Source organism: Ictidomys tridecemlineatus, chromosome 1 (genome assembly GCF_052094955.1).
Source record: "Ictidomys tridecemlineatus isolate mIctTri1 chromosome 1, mIctTri1.hap1, whole genome shotgun sequence".
In the NCBI taxonomy this organism is placed as follows: Eukaryota; Metazoa; Chordata; class Mammalia; order Rodentia; family Sciuridae; genus Ictidomys; species Ictidomys tridecemlineatus.
This window is the reverse complement of record NC_135477.1, coordinates 109,870,297-109,887,021: the sequence shown is the minus strand read 5'-3', so window position 1 is coordinate 109,887,021 and position 16,725 is coordinate 109,870,297. Positions and strand designations below refer to the sequence as shown.

The window sequence follows — 16,725 nt, the reverse complement described above, 5'->3', positions numbered from 1 at the left end:
TTTAGGCATGTGATATCTCTAGAAGCTGCAGCTATATCAAATAAAGACCATTTTCTTCAAAATATAGTATTTAAACAGCAACAGTGGAGGGAAAGCACACTAAACTTTCATTTGTTGAGAATGAAGTCTTCTTTTTCTACCTTTAAGAAATACTAGTGCACTGTTATCTAGATATGTTAAAGGACCCGAAAGGGGAAGAATGATCACAAACTTGTGTTGAACACTTAAGTTTCATAAAATTTCAATTTTTGAAAGACTTCTTTGTAGTTAAAAATTTTAAGAAGGTTCCAGGGATAAAAGCAGCTTCATCACAAAAAGCAAAAACTTGTACATTTAAAAAAAATTCTTAGGTCCTGTAGTATTTAAAGATGATTAGTAAATATTCTTTATTGCTCCAGAAGATCAAGCTTTATGTAAAAAGCTGCAATACTGCAATGATTCAATTTAAAAATACTGGTTATAAAACACTTTACTATTTATTCAGCCTCAAAAAATTAAAGTTAACTGAATTGGGTTTCTGGACTTTTTTTCTATCAGGAATTCCCCAAATTTTAAGAAAAAGAAGTAGTATCAAAAGGAATTGGTTGCTTGATAACAGTATTCCATACTGCCACATGAGGACAAAATGATTGCTGGTTAAAGTTTTCAAAGTGTTCCAGACGAAGTCTGGTTTTGCTTTAGACAAAGCCAGGGATAAATGTTGTTAAGCAGTGAAATCTGCATCACCTGGTTCCCAAGAAATTTTCAAAGACTTCTCCTTTGGCTATTTGATACAGGTCACTCTGTATTTCTGATAAATATCTCAATAAAATCAACCATGTGGTCAAAAAAGAAATTGGGGAGAAAAAATTAAAATTAATAATAATTAAGAATAAATTAATACCAATTATTACAATTTAAGAATTTGTGTGAACTAGCCACTTGAGAAATTAGAATTTTAAGGTGTTAATTCATCATTAATTGTGCTTATTTAAGAGTTTGATGAATAATGTTAAATTATTTTATAAATCAGAGCTAAAAAAGGGAGCCAGCCAGTATCAATAATTTGGGTGATTAAGAAGTTGGAATTGTATGCCAATTGAAATTAAGAATGGATAATGAATGATACTGTATACCCCACATTTTGAAATAAAAGAAAAAATAAAAAGGGACGAAGCAGGGGAGTATCTTTTAAAATAAAAGCAAAACGTACCATTGGTTGGGTGTCGAGCAAATGAGATAGAAAACCTTTTAACAGCAGAACCGCGTGTGGCGTCTGAGAAAGAGAAAAACAGGTACCTGAAATTTGTAACAGCTACCAAAAGAAGAACACTTAAAAAAAAAAAAAAAAAAAAGAGGGGAAAAACAAATATAGAAGGAGGTTAGAATTAGGTGACATGCAGAAGGGACAATGAGAGAAGGTAATAAGCCAAATACTGGTTAAAAGCAGTAAACTGGCTTGATGATAGAGGCAAATGTTTAATGAAATATACAAAAGAAAGAAAAGCAGGATGAGCTGGCAATTTTGGTAAATCTAAGTTTTATTGACTAAAATAAATTTGTGGATATATATGGTGATCCTGAAAACTAAAATACTCCTCTTAGCAAAAGGGACCAGCTTCCACGAGCTTAAAAGGCATTCTGAATATCAATTCTTAAAACTTAAGGTATGTTAACAACAGTGAGAGGATCTCCTTCAGCTAGGAATCCTAAAATATTCTCTTTCTATGGTTATTTTTATAAAAATATTACCAACATGGATTTTCTTCTAGTAATAAATATTTTATTCACCTTATTTTAATTAGTTCAATATCAGTAAGTAGGATAGAGTTAACAATGAACAAATTTAAAAGATCAAACAAAATTCTTTATAGTATGGATCATCAATTATTTAAAAGAACACATATGATGCAGTTCTAGATATTCCATTTCAATGAACTACTTACTGTACAAGTACTTTAAATTTAACTACAATTAAATTGTTTGATGAAACATGGATCCAAGCTGTGGATTACATAGAACACAGATAGTCATTTAGGTAAAGGGTGCTAGAATTCCACTTGAACCAGTCAATGGCTTTAGATATGCTTGAGAAATACTGCTCATGGGTGTGTGCATGAGTGTAGGTATGAATCTGTGTGTGCATGTGTGCACATACCATCTATGCAGCCAGAAGAGGTCAGCTTTTTACGATGAGTACGAGCATAATCCTGTAGGTTAGGTGCGCTTGAAGAACCCCCGAGCACCGAGGTGCTAAACAGGCCCGCACAGTGAGACCCTGATGGGAGTTAGAGAAAATACATACAACAACGGGTGTTCTTCCATTCACATTGGGAATTCATGCAGCATGCAATTGACATGGCTCTTACCAACACACAGGCAGCCTTTGGCAGTGCCTTGAACAGGCTCACAATATGCTTGTAACGTTCTACGGAACATTACATAATGCTTCTAATAACAACTACCATTTATAATATGTACAAACGGGGTAACTTAACACTCAATAAAATACTATCTTTGAGGAAAAATATATGCACACACAATAATTAGACAAATGTACATTTAAAAAGTTTTAAAATATTACCATAAAAAATAATTTAGGACAAGATGGGATTCTGATAAACAAATTGCAAGAGCAGGCTATATTAAAAAAAAAAAAGAAATACTTCTCCTAGTACAAATTTTTATAATAAATCAATATTTTTGAATGTATGCCTATCAATGAAGAATCTTTTCTGATCCCCTTGAATTAAGGACTGTCAATTTTTTTTTTTATAAAATAAAGTAAGTATATCAATACATTTACTTGTAAGACCAGGAAAAATTTCTTACACTTAACAAATGACTCTAGATCTTAATTAATAAAGCTCCAATAAAACATGTCATCATCAAGTAAAACACAGCCAGTATAAACTGATGCTTTGTAGCAAAAGTCTTTTACTCAAACAAAACATTCTCTACCGGGAAAGATTAAATAAATTTTTATCAAATATACTATGCTAGTACATTAAGAAGGTGTAATACATACATTTCTATTAAAATACTGTGGGAATATTAAAAGCTACCAATATAAACTATTAAAGTAATTAAAGAAAGATCATCAAGTATATAGGCATCAACAAAGTTCACATACTTAGACTGCAGTACATATACAGTTTAAACTTATAATGAGATCTATGCTTTTATTAAACCTGTTTAGACAACTATTTACAGAAAAGAGTAATGTTGTTACCTCATATAGTTTATCAACCAATGACCTTAAACCCAATGAGTTTGGAAAAGTGTTCTTCAAAGTTGCTTTGAGTGTTAGCAAAGAAATAATTATGTTCTATAGTTTTTAATAGAGAGTAAATCTGTCACTGTACGTCAGTTTTGCTTTGGTTTTCCTTAAGAGCTGTTGCAAAAGAAAATAAATTCACCCAGATAGGGTTTGAAATATTCTAGCCTTTTTAATCAGAAAAATATATTTTTTTCACATCCAATAGCACCTTTTCATCTTTATTGAGTGGAGAGACGAAGTTTCCTTCATAAATTTACTTATATAATAATAGGTTAAAAACAAGCATTGGCAAGTGGACTAAGTCATTACCTTAGGGTTACATAACAAAATTAAACACTATGTCTTAAAATATCAAAACTTTACTGTGTAATTGAGATGTACAACTCAACATTTATGAATTAATACACATTAAATAAAAACTAGAGCATAGCATTTGGTCATGCTTTTATCAATGAAGAGTTTTACATGTGTGCACAATATTGAGTTTTTGAAGGGAATAGAATACAATTTCCTTTAAACCACATACCTACAGTAGGGTTTTGTTTCTGTTCCACAAGAGCTCTTGGTGTTCGAAGGTAATTAACATTTTCAGATACAACCTACATAAGGAAAACAAAATAAGTGAAATAAAATAGCAAACTAAATTAGAAAGTCCTTAGCTCATATGCAGCCTGTCCAGACAGACAAAGGTTAATAAGCTGTATGATAAATATTAGTAGAAATACACAAAACATGAAAGATCATGCAAGATCCCCTTTTGAAGGGAGTCCATTTCATATGATGTCCTTGCAATGAAGTGGTGCGAAGCAGGCATTCAGAATGAAACATGTATGAAACAAGACAGATGAAAAGAAATAATTAATAGATTGATATATCCACTCTCTTTTAAAAGAAGCCAAATGCCCACTCTAAAACAGCTCCTGTATTTAAAGGGGGGAAAAAACAACCACGAACAAAAGAAAAGACAGACAGACTGTTAAGTCACCATACAATTACTGATCCATGCATGGACTTTATCAGAGTAACCTTTAAATATTCACAGCCTTAATGGATACCATAATCCCTTTTCCTATAATCAAATGTATTATATTTCCAAAAGGAAATTGCTGAAATTATCAGAAAAATCATGTGTAACAGCAAACCTTCATTCTAATAAAAACCAGAGTATTTAAAGTTTCAAAATGCCATCATAGAAAGTCCTTCTGAAGTAATTTTATTTTGAACCATATTGTTGATGGTTCAATATAAGACACTTGATGGTTGACGGTTCAATATAAGACACTTGCCCTGTCTTATGTTATATAGCTCAAAGAAAAACATAATGTACATATATATCCCTTAGATACATCCAGATAAAGGAATAGTGAGGGAGAGAACAATCATTTTAGATGTATTCTGCTAATTAACACTGGGTCACATAAATTTTGAAGCTTAAAAAATGTTTACATTCTCAGCAAATTCCAAATGGAATCAATATTTTCAATGATGGGGGGAAAATCAGTAAATTTTCTTACCATCAAATCACATAATTCTGTTTCTGAATGTTTTAAAAGATAACTGGAGTCAAATGAAAATTTCTTTCCCTTTAAAATAATTTTATCAGCAAGCTCAAGTTCCAGGAAAATAAAATTTATTGATTATTATTTAAAACCTGGATATTTAGAACTTTTGCAGTAAAAATGCTAAACATATGCAACATAAGTTGTTTCTTTCCCTCAATTATTGTTAAATATAAATATTTTTAAGTGGACTCAAAATTTAAAAGCAGAAGGATTTACTCTGATGTAAAACACAAGGGATTAGATGTCCTCAAAGACAGTTGTTTGTTGCTCTGAATGCAGGGAGGAAAAATGTTTAATGAAGTAAAATTTAAAAACCTGTTGCCATGAGCCAAAAATACTGGATGTGAAAGCCAATGATTTGGGGGAGACAGGGGAAGAAGTGATTTGTTCCCCTGATCTGCGTCTTCGACGCCCAGTACCCACACCACTGGTATAATGCAGCCAGGTACCAGTACCCTCTGGGCTAGACACACTCAGGGGGCTCTCTTCCTGAAAGTGAGAAAGGGGGTAAAAAAAAAAAAAAAAAAAAAAAAAGCAGAGCATGCACAGTTAGATACAACAGAGCCAAATGATCAGAAAGAAAAAAAAATACAGTTTGCTTGCATTTTCTTATCAATTTTTTTAAAAATAATTAAACCATAATTTGGGAGCCAAATATTTCAATATTTGAGAATTTGATAGGAATAACATATGAATTTAATTTTGTGATAACAATATAGAACTATTGTATTTCCTTAAAATACATAAAATATTTATACTGCTTAATAGTTGGTCCCTTTTCTCAAAATTGAAAGATTTTAATGTTTCTATCTAGCAACTATTTAAATATTAAATTATTCTGTTTAATTTTAGATATTCAAGATATTTTGTGCTGTTGTGAGCAAAGTAAAGGTTAAAAGGTTTCAATGTATAGAACTTAGAAAAGAAAATCTCTCTGCAAGTCATTTAAAAAGAAAAATCACAATGCTTAAAAATGCATTCTGCTGTCATGTATAATTAATTAGAACAAATTAAAAAAATAAAATTAGAAATAAAAGAAAAAGAAAAATCAAGACAAAATTTATACTTGTTTATGTACTTTCAAGTTATTTGTTTACCCCTTCCAAAAATTATTATAGAATTCAGTAGGCAAAACATGCAGCAGACATTCTCATTTTTATCTTTGCATGTTTAGGTTTCAAACAGTGAGAGCAGAATAAAATCCACTCGCACAAAATAAAGAGAATAGTCTTTTTTTTCATTGTGTCTTTTAGAAATACAAACTTCTGATACCCATAAAGAGGTGGACAATAGAAAAAGTCTTTTAAGGTTTAACTTGAATAATTTACCTTCCGGAAGTAAAAGTTGAGCATGTCATAGAAATAATCTCTTGAGAGCAATTATTTAAGAATTCATAAGAAAGAGGTTTATAAATGTGCTCTGTATTTTTAAAGTTAACAAGAGCAGTGATTCTGTAGAAGGTTTTATCAATATAGATGAGCCGACTCACAATACATTTTGTTTGAGCAGTGTTATATAGATATTTTTGGAGAGCAAACTAGAGGGTTTCATGGTGAAATTCTAAAGAATTTAATCAAATGCAGAGTGCTTGCTCAACAACACATCAAAATCATTGCCCCTGAACAAATGGTGGCTAAGATTATATTAATATAGGTCATTTCTAATTTTCTGAAATTAAGTATACCTGAACATAAAACCAGATTTCTTTCATTTTTTTTTTTTTTTGTATTGGAGATGGAACCCTGGAACACTTAACTACTAAGCTACATACTCAGTTTTTAAAAATTTTTATTCTGAGATAGGGTCTTGCTAAATTCTGGGTCTGCCTTCAAACTTGTAATCCTCCTGCCTCAGTCTCCCAAATTGCTAGGATTACAGGCATATGCCAACATTCCTGGCAAAAGCAGATGTCTCATGTTTCAATTAAGCCATAATAGAACGTATAATCCCAGGTTCTATAATTGTTAACCAGCTTTTTTGGTTGTTTTTTTAAACTGCCCTCTTTTTTAATTAACTTAAAATATTATGTTCTAGGTAAGTTACCCTATCTAGTACACAATTTCCATTACGAAGTTACAACAATCTATTGAGTTTTTTTCTATGCATGAGTGTCAAATTATATGAAATTTGAAGTGAATCATAAAACACTTAGGATAGTAAAATTTGGGGTTGGAGAATAAGCACAATTCTTTGCTAGATAATGTGATACTTAATGTTATGGATTTGATCTATATAAATACCAAAAAAAATGTTTCTAATTGAGTTGATGGCTTTTCCTATCTCAAATTAAGTTTCTTGCTTTATATTTTATTAGAGCATTTAAAAAATAATTATAAGCACTGACCTCAATCAGTACTAGCAGAATCATCCTACTAAAAATAAATAATTCAAAATAAAGACTAAAAGTATAAAACATATACAGATATTAAAAATCTACCTAACAAGTTTTTTTACAACTGCTCAACTTTCCTTTTAAATGTTATGGTAATGGTTATTAAAATATAGTATTGTAAGAGTGAGCATAAGAATTAGTTTAATGACTCAATTACATACCTTAATACAAAGGTAAATTTTTCAATGATATTACCAAATTTTTAAGCTTCTATATAGATTTTTGCAATAAGGAAATAATTTGAAATTTCATATCTTAACCTGCAGTGTCAACGGAATCCCTTATAGTTGAAGCATCTTTGGCAATTTCTGACTAGTTTTAATAAATTAAAATTATTCTTGATATATTAAATAAAACTTTAAAAAATTCTTTATTGAAGAATAACCTAAAGGGACAAAACAAAAATATAAATGTTTATCAATTTCTTAGACCTTACTTTCATATTTGTATTAAATTTTGTTACAAAAGCTACACATAAATTTCCAAACTCTAAAACTAATCTTTATTTTCTAACTGCCTCTGTATTTTTAAAAATTTGTTTGAAAAACAAAGTTGACAAAAATTTTTAAGGTTCCCAAACTCCATATTAAAAGCTGTATTTTCTTTTCAGTTTTATTAACATATAGTTAGTTTACTCTATGAAAACATGCTATGACACATATACATACTTCATTCGTGGCCATCTTTCTAGATCGTGGGAGTGGAGACTTCCTGTGTATGTGAATTGGCTCTGATACCATTGGTTTAAATAGTATCACAGCTCGATCAATCTCATCTCTTTTAGAAGTATGTGGTTCGTCATCATTATCAATTTTAAAAGATCTTCTGCCTTCATTCTGTGAGGAAAAAATACAGTACACTTATAATTCAGATTAAACAAAAATCTCTTCTGATAACAAATTCAACTACCAACTGAAGTAGTCACTTGATGTAAATACATACAATTTGCATTCTGGGATGAATTAATAGTATTAATTTAACTCTTTATTTAAAAAAAAATTTTTTTTTAGTTGTCAACAGGCCTTTATTTATTTATATGTGGTGCTGAGAATCAAAGCCAGTGCCTCACACATGCTAGGCAAGCACTCTGCCACTGAGCCACAATCCTAGTCCTTAATTGAACTCTTATAACAGCCTATTATGCTGTGTACTGTAAGAGAGATGACCAAGTCTCTGACTTTAAGAAATACATTCAGTTTATGAAGAAATTAAGTAAAATAACAATTTAAAATAAACACATATAAAACAAAGTATATAGTTAAATTTCTTCAAATATGCAAATAATACTAATTAGTAACCAATAAAAGTAGAGATAGGTTTTGTTATATAGAAATGTTATCAACCCAAGCAAGAATAAAATAGTATTTGAATTTATATATTTTAGAATATTTAAATTCTATTCCAAATATTTCCAATAAATGTGATAAGTGCATGAAAGATAATCATCCACAAAATACTATATTGAGTGTGTACTATTTGCTGTGTAGGATTTTGATGAATAAGGCATAGTCTCAGACTCTAAAAATTTCACAGCAGAGGAGACAATATAATACATCTAGACCAAATATCCACCTGGAACAGAATGGATTAATTTGGCCAAAGTCATATGGTAAAATACATGTTTTAAAGCAGTAAGAATAAACTAAAACTAAATGAAATTACTTGATGAATCTCATAAATTTAATATTGGAAAAAAAGAAAAAGAAAACAAAAAGAAAAGAAGAAGAAATATCCAAGAGAGTATATAAAAAATTCTTTATTAAATTAAGGACTATATAAATATAAAAAAGACTTCCTTAATCTAAAATTTGAAATAACCATTTCAGGTAATATCACTATTCATAGATAAGATCACAGACACAGAAAATACAAATGACTCTATGGACTAATTATTAGAATGAATAAAGCATATAATAAGTTTGCTAGTTATAAGATCTTAATGCCAGTTAAAATTCAATGATAGTAACAAACAAAAAAAATCAAACACTATTAATAGCATCAAAAATAAAAAGAATATGTGAATTAATCTGAGAAAGATGTGACTTATTGCAAATATTAATTTTGCCAAAAATGACATAATGTACAGCCAAAGTGAGAAATATACCAAGACACCTTATATTAGAAGATTCAGTACCACAAAAGTAATTTCTCTCAAAATTGGTCTCTGCAGAGTTGGTGTAATCCTAATTTAAATCCCCAAAAGTTCTTTTTGAAACATTATAAGATTACAAAATTTATATGAAAATGCAAGAACTCTAAAACACTCAAAGTAATCTTGAAGATAAACAAAGCTGAAGAACTTTCAAGTTAGAAATTAATATTATAGGGCTGTAATAATTGAAATTGATATTGATATAACTACAGGGAGACAAACAAACCAATGGAGTAATACTAAGTAATAGTTCAAAAACCAATCTACCAATATATGAAAACAATATGTCTGGAATATCAGAAGTAGTACTGCAGACAGTAGAGAAAAGATGAACTCTTCCATGTACAGCATTAGAACTAGTTTTCCATATAGGGAAAAAACAAAAACAAAAAACTGGACTTCATATCACACATAGCATATAAAAAATGAAGTTTTGTGCAGTAAAGAAACGGGGGAAGAAAATGATACTAGATTTAAGGAGAATAGCAGGAAAGACTAAAGACATCAGAGATGCTCAATATGTAAAGAAATCTAAACCTGCTTGGAAGACATGTTCTGACACATATAATTACTTTGATAGAAAAATATGCATATACACTCTAATATACCATGATTCTAATACAACCAATATTCTAACATATTCTAATACTCCAAGTCTAAATGACTGACTAAAACAATAATAATGACCTGGAAAATATAAAATATATTTTAAAAACATACATATATAACTCTTGACAAAAATAACATAAAATGGGATTGAGAGTAAAAGAATTAAAATCTTTCAAAACATGATTATATGTTAGTAACAGTTAAAGTTCTATTGATGTTAACAAGTCAGAGATTCATGTTACTATCTCTAGGGTAACCATTAAAAGAATAGTGGGTACAGTGCTGGGGAGTGATACTGGACAAATTATATTATTATATTGTGTACTGTGTTCATATATGAATGTGTAATAACAAATAATATCAGTATGCACAACTATAATGTACTTAAAAAAATCAAGAAGTGAGAGAAAAAAGAACAAATATCAAACAGATAGGTTAAAGATGATATATAGTATGGTTAAAGATGATATATAACATTGATATGCACAACTATAATGCTTCAAAAAAAACAAGAAGTGAGAGAAAGAGGAATGAATATCAAACAAGTTGGTTAAAGATGATATATAGTATGGTTAAAGATGATATATAATAAATTTCAAGTACATCAAATTATATTATCTATGTACTACAATTACAGGACAAAAATTGTGAGATTGCATAAAACATATAACTTGAATATATACTGTTTATGACACATTGTAAATATATGAATCTAAAAGTTGAAAGTAAATGGATGAAAAATAAATGGAAAAAGGGATACTGTTTGATCTTTCTTAACTAGATTTCTCATGAGAAGTAAGTACTAATACACTAGCAGTCACTATATGTAATGAAGTAATGTTTCTTGGTACCCATTACGTAGTAATAAGAGTAAATTAGAAATATATTGGCTTTTCCCATGAATTAAGACCCATTTTGAATCATCACAATGACTATTTGATTAAGATACTCTAAACTGGCTAGTTCTCCTATAGTTCCTTTAGCCTAGCTTTCCATCAGAAATAAAAGTAAATTATATTGGAAACACATAATATCAACAATAGGCCCACACTTTCTTTGCAAGTTTTAATAGTCGATGTCTAGCATAACATCATGTTAATAGCTTGAAATATAAGAAAATATGAGATCAAAAATGAAGGGTAAAAAAAGAAAATAAATCCAATGGTGATCCAGATAATGATGATATCAGTTAAAAAGTTTATAACAACTAAAATTGATATTCTCACATAACTACAAGAGAATTTCAGTTAAAAATTAGAAATTATAAAAACAACCAAATGGGAATTCTAGAACTAGAAAATATAATTAAACCTTATTTACTACATTATAAAATTAAGAACTCAATGGGTAGGGTTTAACAGCATGTTGAAAAATAAAGACAGAATTAATGAACTGGAAGAGAGGTAAAAATAAAACACTGTATCTGAAGCATACAGGAAAAAATAGAGAAGAGTTTAAGAAATGCATAGATAGTGTTTAATATGCATCATGATTCCAAAGAGATGTATGCTAAATCTAAGAGAAAAAATAATGTATAAAAATTAGAGAGATAACTATTGCAAAAGTTCCCCCCAAAAAAACAAAAACCAAAAAAACCACTGAGTCACATGTAAAAGAAGCTCTATTAACCACAAGCAAACAAATCAAAGTAAAACTACTACAAGTGCCAAGACAATCAGATAATATTGGAGTCTCTTAAAGAAACTGAAGGGATTAAAATGTACCAAATGAAATACACATGAGAGACTAGCAAGTGTGAGGCACTGGGTTAGATCCTCAACACCATATACAAATAAATAAAATAAAGGTATTGTGTCCATCTACAACTAAAACATTGAAAAAAAAAAAGAAATATACACGAGATGGAAAAACAAAGCAAATAACACATAGGTACATTTAACATAAATACATCAGTAATTATATTAAATGAATAAATACTACACATCAAAGACCAAGATTGTAAAAATACAAAGTAAAAAAAATACAAAACCCTCAAGACTTAATGGTTGTTTGAGGCTTTTTTTTTTCCTTATGAAGATTATGATCAAATATTCACTAACTGTTACTTTGTCAAAATATTTATTCCCCAGTGTGATATGCTACATTCCCACAGATGTAGCTGACCACTTTTACTTTGAAAATATATCTATCTTTACATGAACTATATCAAAATAAATTATTTTTGCATAAAAAAAACAAAATCCATATACTGTTTAAAAGCCACACACTGTATATACAAGAAGAAAGAAAAGTTAAAAGAATAAAATTTAAAAATAAAGGAAATGTTAAACTAAAACAATATCAAAATAGATTACAAGCACTTCCCAGGCACAAACAGTGACATTTCATAATGAGAAAAGATACAAAGAAGATATAACAACTCTAAATTTGTACACATAGCCTCAAAATATGAAGCAATAATTCTTACAACCGTAAGCAAAACCAGACAACCCATGATTGCAGTGGGAGATTTTTGCATACCATTCTAAGTAGTTAGTAGAGCAATCAGACCTTAAAAAATACTTCAATGATATAAAAGATCTGAATATCAGTTGAATAAGTTTTATTCAACAAACTTGCACTGAACACCTATACTCAACAAATATAATAGAAAATATATTGTTTAAAGTATACATGTGGTAATTATAAAAAATTAATCATATGCAGAACAATAAGGTAATTCCAAATACATTCAAGGCAAGCAGAAATCCCACCAAATATATTTTCTGAAAAAAGTTGAATTAAGCTAGACATAGTTATCAAAAGCTTACATGTAGTTTCTACATGTTTGGTAAGCCATGAATCCCTAAACTCATGAATCAAAGAAGAAAAATCACACAGAAATCATATAGCATTTTTGAGTGAATAATAAAACATAACTATGTGATGTAGCTGAAGTGATAATGCAAATATTAGAAAAAGAAACTTTAAAATACATGATCTGAATATACATCAAAATAATTAAGAGATAAACAATAAATTCAAGGAAAGCAGAAGTAAGGAAATAGAACACTTCACATCAGAAGTTATGAAAGAAAAGAGAAATGTGTAACAAAATCAACAAGGGAATTGTCAGTCCTTTAAAAAAATTAAAACAAAAAACAAATCTTTGCTAAGGGTCATTTAGTGAAGAAACAAAAAGGTTATCATTACGCAAAAAGGGACATCATTAGAAATCTTAGAGATAATAAAAAACAACATAATGACATTTTGAACAGCTATATACCCTAAATTAGAAAATTTAGATAATCAAAAAGCACAACTTACCAAAACAGATATAAAAATATGGAGAAAATTTGACTAGTAGTACATCAATTTAAAAAATTGAAGATATAACTAAAAATATTCCCCCAAAGAAAACTCCAATCCAGATGACTTCCACACAACAAATTTTAACAAATATTTAAGGAAAAAAATAATAGCAATCTTATATATCATCTTTTAGACAGTATATAATCCTTAATATGGTAATGATTAACTGCAGTAATTCATGCAAAGTGTGTAGCATGGAATAATCATTCTTAAGTAAAACAACAATAATAAAAAACAAAAATTGTACTTATCCATTCTAACATTGGACTTAAAATCCAAACAATCTAAAGAAAAGATAAAATTCTGAGGAATTCTAATATGTATAAAATGTTGTCTATCCAAATCATATTTTTAAAAGTTTAAGTCATTTTTCTACCTAAGAGTTGTGATGAGTATTTTTTATAGTACATAAGAGAAAATTCTTATAGAAACTTCATGAAAATCTAGAATTACATTAACTAAACACTGAGTGTTCCATCATCATTACCTCTCTAGAAGCAGGTCTATATCCATAGCCAGAAGGTAAATTTTTGTCTTCTTCACAGCCTTTGGCTCCTGGACTGAAGTGTAATTCAACATGAAAGCGTTCCTCTGAGGAAAGATCCTAAAAAATATGAAAGAACCTCTTTACAATAAAAGACTTCAAACTATTAATCTGGGAACATAAACAAATCAAGAACTCTGTTACCTTGTTAGGATCCTCATAAAGCATGATAACAATCTGAGTCATGTAGTTGAGTTCATTGACAACATTTAAATAATCCATGGCTCTTTTCCACTGTTCATCCTTTGATTCCTGAACAAAATACAGTAAGTACTTTCTTATATTCTATTACTTAAAATTAACTTCATTGACATTATAATAATTTAGCTAATTCTGAGTGATATAACACATATAAGATGAACACTTATGTGTATAATCTTTCAAAATAACTTTACTACATTTAAAAGTTTCAGTATATTTCTTAAGCTTGTTTAAATTATTTAGCAGTGGTATTAAAAACTTCAGTGCTCTTTTGAAAAAAGAGCAAAAAAAAGGTAAAACTACCCAAAGTATATTTGAGATAAAAAATAAGGAGTCTCTTGAAATATGATACCCACTACTGAATTCTTAGGGTAAGAAGTGGTTTTTTTTTTTTTGGTTTTTAATATTATTAGTTTAAAAGTATCTATTATATAATATCATGCTTCATAAGAGAATATTATCCTATCAGAGTAGTGTTTTTCTCCACTATGATATGGCTCATATTTTGATATGCCTATCAGTAAATATCTCTTATTTACACTGCAATGATAGTAAACAATTAGCAGGAGGAGCCATATAAAAGTTCTATTTATATTACCCATCTCTTTTGACATTTCTCCATTTTCATTTAGAGAATTACTGGACTTTAAACTCATAGAGCATCAGAACAGAAAGGAATCTTTGAGAATATATACTCAAGTATCCCAAGTAGAAAATTCTGATTTTTCTTTCTTTCTTTTTTTTTTTTTTGTACTGGGTACTGAACTCAGGGTTACTTTAACACTGAGCTATATCTCCAGCTCTTTTTATTTCGAAACAGGGTCTCACTAAATTGCTGAGACTGGCTTTGAACTTGCAATCCCTCTGCCTCAGGGATTGAGTCACTGGGATTACAGGTGTGTACCACCATAACCAGATAGATAAAAAGTCTATGTAAAAAGGTAAAACTACCCAAAGTATAAAGTCTACAGTTAATTGTAAACAAAGTTTATGTAAATCTTGTGTAAATAAGATAGTTTTCCTTCATTATAAACGTGTCATAAGCATTACAAAAAATATAAAAGCACAATTTTTTATATATAAGAATGCGCAGTACTAGGAAATTCACTGTAGACTGTACAGTGTTTTAAAAAAATACAATGGTAAGATCACATGCTCACATGTACTTCAAACAAATTCAGTGTATTTCACTTTTATTTTAGATAATCCTAAAGCACATAATATTTGTGAATAAAAAGTACATCTCAGTGTGTCTATGTGTGTGTGTGTATACATATGTGTTTGGGAAATGATATGTGCAAAATTGATAAAGGAAAATAAAAATAGCATTACCAAGTTTCACTATATGTGACTTACTGGAAATGATAAATTTAAACTATTTAATGAATTAGATTTTGATACTACATTATCAAGAACACTATCTAATTTCAGTTATAAATTTTGCTAGGTCTCCTCTAATAAATACATAAAATTAAACAATATTTAGTAATATCTTCCTTAATACAATTAGTAAGTAAGAAGCCATAAAAATATCTTCTTCTTTAAATCAAGGCTCCTTATATGTATTCCCTGAAATCTTATTTCCTTAACAAAACTTTTGAAAGAAAATCTATTATGGAGATTTTACATAGTCCATTCTGTGTAATAAAAAATTTCAACTGGGAAGAGACTGAACAAGGTATTAAGTAATTCCTTAAAGATTCTTATCAGGATAGGAACAGTTGTGATAATGAATTGTAGTTGAAATAAATTATATTTTGTTTAACAAAATTAGAAAACAGGACATCATTTGGATACAGATTTTAATTATCATTTTAGTAACAAATTTAATTATTTCCTAGAAGCACATTTGTATTTATTTAAATGGGGTTGCTTAGTTTTACTTTTAGAAATTAAGCCTAAATTCTATCAATACATGCCCAACAAGCTCTAGCTCCACTGCCACCATCCTATCCAAACTGTTGTATCTTTCTTTGAATCACCGTATAATAGTTTCCCAAATGGTTCCCTCCTTTTCACTCTCATCTACTGTCCATCTATACAGCAACAAGTCACTCACTTTCATGCTGAAAACCTTTCAATGGCATCCTAATCCCCTTAGGATACACGCATTGGCTCTCTGATCTTATCTGTTACCTTTTTTTTTAATCCATCACTGATCAGTATGCTTCAACTACAGACTTTCCAAAATTTCCTATATTTCTCAGGTTCTTACTATCTTTTATATTTGTACAAGAGTCAAAAAGAAGAACATATTAGAGATGTATTTCTTTTCCCACAAAACATTTCCATAATTACTACTAGATACCCAAGCTTTTGTCTTGCTAAATATGAGTAATTTTTTTCCATTCACTGTCTTTTATTAAAACTTCGCTGATCCATATATGTATGTAAGAATGTCACTTTGCTATTCCTTAGTGGAATAAAAAAGAAAAAACATAAATTTGAATTTTATTTTTAAAAATTCTTTAGATGTTGACGGACCTTTATTTTATTCATTTATTTATATGTGGTGCTAAGAATCAAACCCATGGTCTTACAAGTTATGCAAGCATTCTACCACTGAGCCACAACCCTGGCCCCATGAATTTGAAATTTTATGGGAACACCAAAAATTCCTAGGCTCAAGGCTTCAAGTTTATGATATAAAAGCATATTCCTAGAGGGTATGGTACTGGCAAAGAGGTTAAGTAA

The 16,725-nt window shown here is 29.3% G+C and overlaps 1 protein-coding gene across 18 annotated transcripts in view; it reads right to left on the bottom strand.

Annotated features, from left to right (window-relative positions):
• Ppip5k2 (diphosphoinositol pentakisphosphate kinase 2) overlaps nucleotides 1–16,725 on the bottom strand; it is an 86,771-nt gene that overhangs the window by 13,291 nt on the left and 56,755 nt on the right. For 10 of the 18 annotated variants that reach the window (XM_078045191.1, XM_078045146.1, XM_078045200.1 and 7 more), the window contains 7 exons: nucleotides 13,975–14,082; nucleotides 13,774–13,890; nucleotides 7,882–8,049; nucleotides 5,137–5,310; nucleotides 3,786–3,858; nucleotides 2,138–2,257; nucleotides 1,193–1,255 (listed from right to left, as the gene is read on the bottom strand). In XM_078045191.1, coding sequence (XP_077901317.1) covers nucleotides 1,193–1,255; nucleotides 2,138–2,257; nucleotides 3,786–3,858; nucleotides 5,137–5,310; nucleotides 7,882–8,049; nucleotides 13,774–13,890; nucleotides 13,975–14,082 — 823 coding nt within the window. The remainder of the gene's footprint in view (nucleotides 1–1,192; nucleotides 1,256–2,137; nucleotides 2,258–3,785; nucleotides 3,859–5,136; nucleotides 5,311–7,881; nucleotides 8,050–13,773; nucleotides 13,891–13,974; nucleotides 14,083–16,725) is intronic. The other 8 variants (XM_078045173.1, XM_078045169.1, XM_078045175.1 and 5 more) reach the window with 5 other exon arrangements.